We start from the raw sequence: 10,652 nt of genomic DNA on the forward strand, positions 1-10,652 counted from the left end.
CACGAGTCAGTGAATAAAGGCATATAAGAGGCTCAATTCACAAAGCTAACACACCAGGATTTGTCAAAAAAGTGATTGTTACTTTCAATTAAGTCCAATGAGATTTAAAATGGACAGTCACAAAGGGGAAAATAGATTCTCTTGTGCTGGTGTAAAGCTTTCTGAAATGAGCCTAAGATAATAAACTACATTACCAAAAGTATTGGGACGCCTGCCTTTACACGCACATCAACTTTAATGGCATCCCAGTCTTAGTCTGTAGGGTTCAATATTGAGTTGACCCACCCTTTGCAGCTATAACAGCTTCAACTCTTCTGGGAAGGCTGCCCACAAGGTTTAGGAGTGTGTCTATGGGAATGTTTGACCATTCTTCCAGAAGCGCATCTGTGAGGTCAGGCACATGTGGATGAGAAGGCTGGGTTCGCAGTCTCCGCTCATATTGATATTCATATTCATCTAACGAGCTGTATTGTCTTCCGTCACATTGTAAAGCGCTGCGCAAACTGTTGGCGCTATATAAATCCTGTATAATAATAATAATAATCCCAAATATGTTCTATCAGGCTGAGGTGCAGGCCAGTCTGGTTCCTCCACCCCAAACTCACTCATCCATGTCTTTTTATACCTTGCTTTGTGCGCTGGTCCAAATCATTTAGTGGAGAGGGGATTATGGTGTGGAGTTGTTTTTCAGAGGTTGGGCTTGGGCCCTTAGTTCCAGTGAAGGGAACTCTTAAGGCGTCAGCATACCAAGACATTTTGTACAATTTCATGCTTCCAACTTTGTGGGAACAGTTTGGGGATGGTCCCTTCCTGTTCCAAGATGACTGCGCATCGGTGCACAAAGCAAGGTCCATGAAGACATGGATGAGTGAGTTTTGAGTGGAGGAACTTGACCTGACCTCAACCCGATAGAACGCCTTTGAGATGAAATAGAGCAGAGACTGTGAGCCAGGCCTTCTCGTTCAACATCAGTGCCTGACCTCACAAATACACTTCTGGAAGAATGGTCAAACATTCCCACACACTACTAAACCTTGTGGGCAGCCTTCCCAGAAGAGAGTTGAAGCTGTTATAGCTGCCAAGGGTGGGCCAACTCAATATTGAACCCTACAGACTAAGACTGGGATGCCATTAAAGTTCATGTGCGTGTACAAGCAGGCATCCTAATACTTTGGCAATATATTGTATATGGCCCCTATAGAACAGTGAAGCGAAATTATGTATATGCATAATGAATGAAAAAGAACCAAACAACTCACCTGGTGAACTAGAAATTATATCAAGTGTGATGGAGAAAGTACAAAGCAAGAAAATTAAAAATGAAGCCTGAATAGCAACCTCTCTATTTCTCTTAGTACAAGTTTCCTTTAAAATCTCCCATCATAAGCAGTTGGCAAGGACAAATGAAAACACTGACAACAGTCCCTCGTCATTTGGCTTCTTTTGACACGATAGAAGATGGTTGTGCGATAACCCACAGCTACCAGTATTTCTGATCCATCATTTAATGTTCTCCTTACAGCAGGGACCTCAAACTATGGCCCTCCAGCTGTTGCGGAACTACACATCCCATGAGGCATTGTACAACTCTGACATTCACAGACATGACTAGGCATGATGGGAATTGTAGTTCCTGAACAACTGGAGGGCCATAGTTTGAAGACCCCTGCTTACAGTAACCTGAAATCTGATTGATCGTTACTTCACGTAGCACATATTGATCGGTAAAGGTTGGTGATAAACGGCTGCTAAATTTTGCACACGATGATGCCAAATAATGTATCGGCTGCGCAAGTTGGGCATTGAGGTGGTTAACTGCCATGTCACTGGGCATCGGAAAATTGTGCTGAAAAGTTGTGGCAGGTCGTGGTGGTGAGATGTGCCTGATCATGCGCAACCTAAAACTGCAATACATGGACAGGTAGGTTGGAATCCATGCATGGCCAGGTTGGGTCTCCATGCATGGCCAGGTTGGGTCTCCATGCATGGCCAGGTTGGGTCTCCATGCATGGCCAGGTTAGGTCTCCATGCATAGCCAGGTTGGGTCTCCATGCATGGCCAGGTTGGGTCTCCATGCATGGCCAGGTTGGGTCTCCATGCATGGCCAGGTTGGGTGTCCATGCATGGCCAGGTTGGGTCTCCATGCATGGCCAGGTTGGGTCTCCATGCATGGCCAGGTTGGGTCTCCATGCATGGCCAGGTTAGGTTTCCATGCATAGCCAGGTTGGGTCTCCATGCATGGCCAGGTTGGGTCTCCATGCATGGCCAGGTTGGGTCTCCATGCATGGCCAGGTTGGGTGTCCATGCATGGCCAGGTTGGGTCCCCATGCATGGCCAGGTTGGGTCTCCATGCATAGCCAGGTTGGGTCTCCATGCATGGCCAGGTTGGGATCCATGCATGGCCAGGTTGGGTCTCCATGCATGGCCAGGTTGGGTCTCCATGCATGGCCAGGTTGGGTCTCCATGCATAGCCAGGTTGGGTCTCCATGCATGGCCAGGTTGGGTCTCCATGCATGGCAAGGTTGGGTCTCCATGCATAGCCAGGTTGGGATCCATGCATGGCCAGGTTAGGATCCATGCATGGTCATCCTTATTAAGTGTTGTCGGGACACGGAGAACCAGACTTGGCAAACAGCGAACTTATCATTGTCATCGTTCCCTTCTCCTTAAAGAAAATGGAACAATCCCTAATAGATCGCCTGACTTGGGTTTGCTCATGAGACGTTCACTCCTGCCACAAGCAATACCTGACTGAGAAATGCCGCTTGCAGGTATCAGGCTGGGCCTTCAGTCATAATCTAGGCTGTTGCCACTGGCAGAAAGTCAGAAGCCAATAAATCCAATACTACGTTAAAACCTAAAAAAAGACAATTAAAATCCAGCAAACAATGGTTCAGTCGTTGGTGATCCAATCTATTGAGCATCTGGCACTAATGTAATGAACATAAGCTCTTATTTCTCATTAATGACATCAGCTGTTGCCTTACCCTCCCCCTACACTTACCAGTGCCATAGACAGATCAAGGCTGTCACCTCTGATGGTCCCTATGGATCGGGGTCACCGCCGGGCCTGATCTGTGATGTCACAACTGTCTTTCTTGAATACTGTCACGGTATTGCTCTCTTGTTCAGATGATCCTTTCCCAGATGAAACCCTCTGTGCTGAGATCTGGGGGGGCATCTATGTGTTCGCAGCCCTGGAGACCCTCCACCTTATTATTCTGAAGGTCTCTCAGTTCTCATGCCTTCCAAATGCATTCAGATTGTCTACCGCTTCGTACGTCTACGGTCACGTTGCCTTTGAACCCAACCAAAACAAAAAGCCCCCTTTTCTGCAAGGTCCAGCTTGGGGGTCCTCACTTCTCTACAGGCCTCCCAGTGTAATCCAAAATTGGTGGTCTCCTTCTATTCCAGGGCTCTGGCTCTTTCTTTGTCCTTTACCGGTGGGCTTTCACAATGCAGATCCCTTGTGTTTAGGTGCCTGATTTCCTATGCTTGGTGCGAGGGTCTCCCCCCCTTCTCTGTAAGGGTCTCTCCCCTCTGCAGAGCACTGAGTGTAAAAGTCTGCAGCTGCTACATGCAAGCACTGGCAGCCTGGCTGCATGACAGCTGGGTCCTAGTGCCTGTCATGAATCCACTCAATGCCTATAGTCTCATTATGGTTTTATTTAAAAAGTACCTATTTCCTGCTAGAAAAACTTACTTTAAGTCATGCAAGGAAACGCACATTTCATTTTTATTTCTAGCAGGAAAATGTTACTTTTTAAAACACGTGGTTTTTGGTTACTTGTGCATCAAATCTTCCTTTTTTTTTATATTTCACTACAGACTTACAGGGTGTCAATTATTTTGATACGGACAGACCCTGGCTGGTAAAATTGCAATTATTTGTGTGTGTGTGCGTGTGTGTGTGTATGTGTATATATATAATGTATGATATTTTATATACTGGATTTTTATATATATATATATATATATATATATATATATATATATATATATATATATATATATATAATGTTTATTTGATATTTTTATATATTGGATTTATTTAGGTATATATATATATATGTGTGTGTGTGTGTTTCTTTGATATTTTTATATATTGGATTTACACATATATATATATATATATATATATATATATATATATATATATATATATATATATATATATATATAAATAAAATGTTTTTTTGATATTTTTTTATATATTGGATTTATTTATACATATATATATATATATATATATATATATATATATATATATATATATATTGTGACAGGAAGTCAGGTAAATCTGGGAATGTAGTCACTGAGAGGAGACACATTCCCACCTGCTTTGAAAGTTCACTGATACTATAGGGTGTTGGCTGCAGAGAGAGCCAGCAGGAAGTTGAAAACCATTCAGCTGTTCAGAATGAGGAGATCAAGGACTCTATAATTTGTCCAGAGAAAATCTATTGAGTGCTGCCTCCTGTCGCTGTGTGAGCTGGGAAGAGGAGGACAGACATACGTGTACCTCCCGACGCCGTGTGGGCATGGGAGAAGGACTGCTGCCGCCTGTCGCCGTGTGGGCTGGGAGAGGGGGACAGTCGGATGTGTGCCTCCCGACAAGCTGGTGAGCATGGGAGAAGACCCCCTAAAGCGATGTGAAGCTAAGGAGGGTAACCACGAGTGAAGACGTCTCAAAGGTGAGAAGACAAAGTGTTCCATGTGAAGAGTGTGAAGAGTAAAGGGACCTGTTAAATGAACTGTGTTCAATATGAAGAATCTGAAGAGTAAAGGATCCTGTTATAAATGAACATGTGCTGTGTGAAAGAAAACAAAGGGACATGTTCAATGGACAATGTTTGTGCTGTGTGAAAAGCAAACAAATGGACATTTGAGTGTCTGCTGTAGGATCAGCAGTGTCGGCCCAACAGTAGGTTGGAAAGACTTCTTAGGTAGGTTCCAGCGTGAGAAGGTAGCCGCCCACAGAGGCAAGGATTTATTTTGTCTTTTATTTTATTTTGGCTGTTTTGACGCTTGCAATTGTGTGAAGTAAATTGCATGAATAAATCAGTCTTGTTTTCAACCTCTGCTCGGCTATCTCTCTGTGAAAACGCACCCCCAAAGGGGTCATCCACACCCGCCACCGAGCTAATCCCTTACATATGGTGGAGGATGCGGGCATAAGCAGAGATCCCTGCAAGGAAGTGCAAATGTTTGATGAACTTTATCTGGTGCATGAGATTGCACAATCTATGTGTGCAGGAGAGAAGATCCTGACAGAAAAAAAAAAAAAAAAAAGTGTTTTAAAGAGACAGCGGTCTCAAAATTATTTGATGAACTTTGTTGTGTCTGGTGCAAGTGACTGCACAAACTGTGTGTGCAGGAAAAGAGATCTTGCAAGAGAGAGAAAAACTACATGTGTTAAAGAGACAGTGGTCTGAAAATTTTTTGCTGGACTGTGAAAAATTTGTGGAGTTATTGAAGATGGGGCGATCCAAACGCCTGAAAAATGCAAAGATAGATGAAATGAGAGACCGGATTCTATGGATGGAGGGGATGTTACCGTCTGAACCAGCCCCATCCATGCCTAAAGAGAGTCTACTAAAGAGGAAGGTTGTTGTCCCTAGCAACACTGATGAAACTGCTATGGAGACGCAGTGTGCTCAGATGAAAAGTAAACCCAAAATGGGGGAGATGCTGAAACAACGGAGCTTTGCAGCTCAACAAAAGGCTCATCAAGAGAGCATGGCAGGCTGGAAACAGAGACGCCAGCAGCCAATGGAGGCCATCGGTTTGGAGGAAACAGAGTATGTGTGCAGGGCTGAGTTGGATGCCTTGCAACGGAAAATGGAAGAAAAGGAACAAGCCTTGGAATTGCTTAAAATGGAGCATAGAAACTTGCAGGAAATGAATGAACTACTCAAGTCTCATGTGTTACAGTGGGAAGAATCCACTGCTCTTCTTTTGGTCGAGTTGCAAAAATGTCAAGACACTATAAAGGAGAAAGATACCATCCTCATGGAAAAGGAAATTGAAATTCAGACTTTGCAGAAGCAAAGTATGTGTGAAATGTTGGAGTTGCGTAATCAGCTGGAAAAAAGTCTTCAGTGTTTGGAAGTTACAAAAATAGACCTGCAGGAGTCGCAGGAACAGAATGTTGCTCTGAAAGCGACATTGTCTCTCAGCGACAACGAGAAAAGTGAAAGAGAGGCTAAATTACTGAGTACTGTGTATGAGCTCACCACTTTGAGCAATGTGGTAGATGAATTACGTGCAGACTGTGAAAGTTGGAAAGGTGAAGCCCAACGTTTCCAGCAGCAGTTAAAGGAGAAAGAAGCCTGTGTGGCAGAATTACAGTCTCATTCCCAGAAACTAGCCAATGAGGTGAAGGCTCTTATGCAGGGAAAAGGAGATTGTGAACATAAGAGGGAAAAAGTAGAGGCACAGCTTCTGGAATCGCAAGTCAAGGTGTCAGAAGGTGACCGATTGTGTGCTAAGCTGTCAGAGAAGGCAAACCGACTGCAGGTTGAGTTGGACAATGTTACAAATCAGCTTTCTCAAGCAGACAGAAAATCTAGAGAAATTGCGGAAGATTTTTCTATCTTGGAATCGCAGCTGCAAGACACGCAGGAACTCTTACAGGAAGAGAGGTGTCAAAGGCTGAGTTTTAGCACAAAGCTCAAACAAATGGAAGATGAGAAAAATGGCTTCCTGGAACAATTAAAAGAGGAGGCGGAAGCAAAGAAAAACCTATCAGAGCAAGTCGCAACATTGCAAGCTCAGATAGCGGATATGAAAAAACGCATGGAAGAAAGCGTTGGTTCATTACAGTGTGTTGAAGATGTGAAAAAGAAGTTTGATCAGATGCTTGGTGAAGAGAAGACTGTGTCTGCAAAATATGCAGAAGAACGCGCCCGTGCAGAAACGGAGGTGCGTGATAACGAGAGCAAAGCCCTGTTCTTGGCTCGCTCTTTGGAGGAAGCTCTAGAGTGTAAGGCTGAACTAGAAAGTGTTAACAAACAGCTGCGTACAGAAATGGAAGAATTGGTCAGCTCCAAGGATGATGTTGTGAAAAGCGTTCAGGAGCTAGAAAAGTCTAAGCGAGCCTTAGAACAGCAAGTAGAAGAGATGAATATTCCGTTGCAGGAACTGGAAGAGGAATTCCAGGCAACAGAGGATCTGTCCCAAAGAGGGGATAGTGTGCCTGATGCAGTTTTTAAAAGGATCAGTGTTTTGGGGTCTGTCCTGAGTGAGCCTCAGAAATGTGATGACACGTGGCTTGAATCACCCCTTTGGAATAAACCGTTCCTTCAAAAACTTCAAGCATTGGAAAATGTATCATTAGAGCTTCAGCAAACAAAGGAGCTGAGTAAGAAATGTGATGATTTCTCAGTTCAGGCTGAAAACCTAGTGGGGAAAACTAAGGCTGTTGGTGAAAACGTGAAGCAAATGAATAAGTGCCTTTCAGGGAGTGTTTCCAAAATGGAACTGGTGAAAGACGGGTGGCAGAAGTTTGATCGTGATCTTGAGATGCATTCCATGTGGAATTCAGATAGAGAAAAAGAACTAGGTGACCTTGAGCGGTCAAATAGTTCAGCAGAAAGTGCATTGAAGAAACCTGTAAAAGAATGTGTTGCAGTTCCATGCTTCTTCACTGATGCAGAGAGGAGGTCTATAATGGATACCACCCAGATCGCTGGGTTCAACTGTGTTGTTGCCTTTAACCCCTATGTTGGTGTAAGGAAAGTTGATGATGTTCTGGTTGACTACTTCTGTGAAGAGTTTGGCAAGAAATATAAACTGAATATCAAATCAAATAGTAGGCCTTTACTGCGACTCGCTCAGGAGGGCGAAAAGTTTAAGAAGTTGATGAGTGCAAATGCTTCCGATCTGCCTATGAATATGAAATGTTTGGTGAATGATATTGATATCTCTGGGAAAAGGAACAGGGGTCACTTTGAAGAAATGTGTGACAGCCTGTTGTCTCAATTGGAAAATCCTCTGCACAGCATCTTAGAGCAAGCAAAGCTCAAGAAGGAAGATCATTCCCTTTTACAACAAAAAGTCAATGATTGTGTACAGATGTATGGAGAGGCAACTCAAGTCACAGAGGGATGTCAAGAGTCCCTACTTGGAACAAAGCTTAGTGAAGCAAAGGTTCTCAAAGTTTTGTGGAAAACATTTATGGATTGCAGAGAGAGGCGTCTTAAGAATGTTGAAGACATTAAGACTAGCCCAATTGAGTTGCCTATGGATCACGGTCCTCCATGGTGGATTGGACAGACGGTTATGAGAGACAAGCTGTCTGACATTTATGAGAAAGCTGTCAATGAAGATGACAGAAACGAGAAGGAGCAAAATGATGCCAAAAATGCAGTTGAAGAATGTGTATATGAGATGAGAGAAAAACTGTGTGGCATTTATGAGAAATCTGTCAATGAAGATGACAAAACAGTTTCATCCGGAAGCTTGAGGATAATAGGAGGCTTATCAGTGAGTCAGCAGTGCCTGACACATGCGTGCCTGGAAATATGTGTCCCAACCCTAGGGTTGAAACAAGAGGGGGGGGTATGTGACAGGAAGTCAGGTAAATCTGGGAATGTAGTCACTGAGAGGAGACACATTCCCACCTGCTTTGAAAGTTCACTGATACTATAGGGTGTTGGCTGCAGAGAGAGCCAGCAGGAAGTTGAAAACCATTCAGCTGTTCAGAATGAGGAGATCAAGGACTCTATAATTTGTCCAGAGAAAATCTATTGAGTGCTGCCTCCTGTCGCTGTGTGAGCTGGGAAGAGGAGGACAGACATACGTGTACCTCCCGACGCCGTGTGGGCATGGGAGAAGGACTGCTGCCGCCTGTCGCCGTGTGGGCTGGGAGAGGGGGACAGTCGGATGTGTGCCTCCCGACAAGCTGGTGAGCATGGGAGAAGACCCCCTAAAGCGATGTGAAGCTAAGGAGGGTAACCACGAGTGAAGACGTCTCAAAGGTGAGAAGACAAAGTGTTCCATGTGAAGAGTGTGAAGAGTAAAGGGACCTGTTAAATGAACTGTGTTCAATATGAAGAATCTGAAGAGTAAAGGATCCTGTTATAAATGAACATGTGCTGTGTGAAAGAAAACAAAGGGACATGTTCAATGGACAATGTTTGTGCTGTGTGAAAAGCAAACAAATGGACATTTGAGTGTCTGCTGTAGGATCAGCAGTGTCGGCCCAACAGTAGGTTGGAAAGACTTCTTAGGTAGGTTCCAGCGTGAGAAGGTAGCCGCCCACAGAGGCAAGGATTTATTTTGTCTTTTATTTTATTTTGGCTGTTTTGACGCTTGCAATTGTGTGAAGTAAATTGCATGAATAAATCAGTCTTGTTTTCAACCTCTGCTCGGCTATCTCTCTGTGAAAACGCACCCCCAAAGGGGTCATCCACACCCGCCACCGAGCTAATCCCTTACAATATATATATATATATATGTTTATTTGATATTTTTATATATTGGATCTATATATATATATATATATATATATATATATATAAAATGTTTTTTTGATATTTTTTTATATATTGGATTTATATATATATATATATATATATATATATATATATATAAATAATGTTTATTTGATATTTTTATATATTGACTTTATTTATATATATATATATATATACATTTTTAGGCATTTTGCCAAGGCGCCCCTGATGTGCCCAGAAGGCATTTTGCCCATTTTGCCTAGGCACCCTGGTTGAGAAAGCCTGCCCTAAACCCACAGTTGATCCAGCAGAGAAAGGCAAGAAACCCTATCAAGCAGTGGTCTTCAACCTTTTCGGCACCAGGGACAGGTTTAGTGGCAGGCAATTTTTCCAGGGTTTGGGGGTATTCATGGAGTCTGTCCACAGCTGTGCCACAGTATCTTCAGTTCCCCTTCCCATCACAGCGCCCCTGCAAAAAAAACTGGTTGATCCTGAAACTCTCTACCTCCCCCTTCTGTTCATGTACCCAATTCAGCTAGGGATATTGCAGCTGTGATGGCAACTCTGCACATGCTCAGTTTTCAGTCAGTTTCTATGCTGAACATTTCCTCCCTATCACATCTGAGCAGCCTATGTGACTATAGAGTCACACATGTGGGCGTAAATACAGTGGTAAATGACAGCCCACTCCCTCCCTCTTCATCTATGCCCACTAACCAGCAAAACCCAATAGGGGCAGGACATTACATGTAGATTATTGGTGGCTTCACCTCCTTCTTATTCCAAGACACAGGCTGGAAGGGCATGACACAGCCTGTAACTGACAAAAATCAGCCCACACCATGTTATTTAAACAAAATAATAAAATATTAAAGATTTGATTTCAAGGGCTGAGGACAGTGGTCCACGTGGCTGCTGATGGCAGTCTCAAGTTGCCAAACACGAATATACGAGGGGAAAAATTAGCCGCTCTTTACCAGTTTTCAGAGCGCTGATCGCCGCTCACATGACCCCCCCACCTCTCTCTTCCCCTCCCGAATGACTTCAGTGGGGAATCCTCAGCCCCGCCCATTGCAGGCAGTTGTCAGACAGGGAGAGGAAAGAGCTGGCGGGTCGCGTAAGCGGCGATTGGCGCTCTGAAAACTGGTAAAGAACGGCTTATTTTTGTTAAAATACAGACACAGGGGCGCACAG

The 10,652-nt window shown here is 43.7% G+C and overlaps 1 protein-coding gene across 2 annotated transcripts in view; it reads right to left on the minus strand.

Annotated features, from left to right (window-relative positions):
* Window positions 1-3,594, minus strand: part of ST6GALNAC6 (ST6 N-acetylgalactosaminide alpha-2,6-sialyltransferase 6) — an 83,318-nt gene extending 79,724 nt beyond the window's left edge. For both annotated transcript variants that reach the window (XM_082263939.1, XM_082263938.1), the window contains exon 1: window positions 3,005-3,594. In XM_082263939.1, coding sequence (XP_082120065.1) covers window positions 3,005-3,013 — 9 coding nt within the window. In that variant the 5' untranslated portion in view covers window positions 3,014-3,594. The remainder of the gene's footprint in view (window positions 1-3,004) is intronic.
* Window positions 3,595-10,652: the final 7,058 nt, after the last annotated feature.

Source organism: Pelophylax lessonae (assembly GCF_965119305.1).
Source record: "Pelophylax lessonae genome assembly, chromosome: 7".
In the NCBI taxonomy this organism is placed as follows: domain Eukaryota; kingdom Metazoa; phylum Chordata; class Amphibia; order Anura; family Ranidae; genus Pelophylax; species Pelophylax lessonae.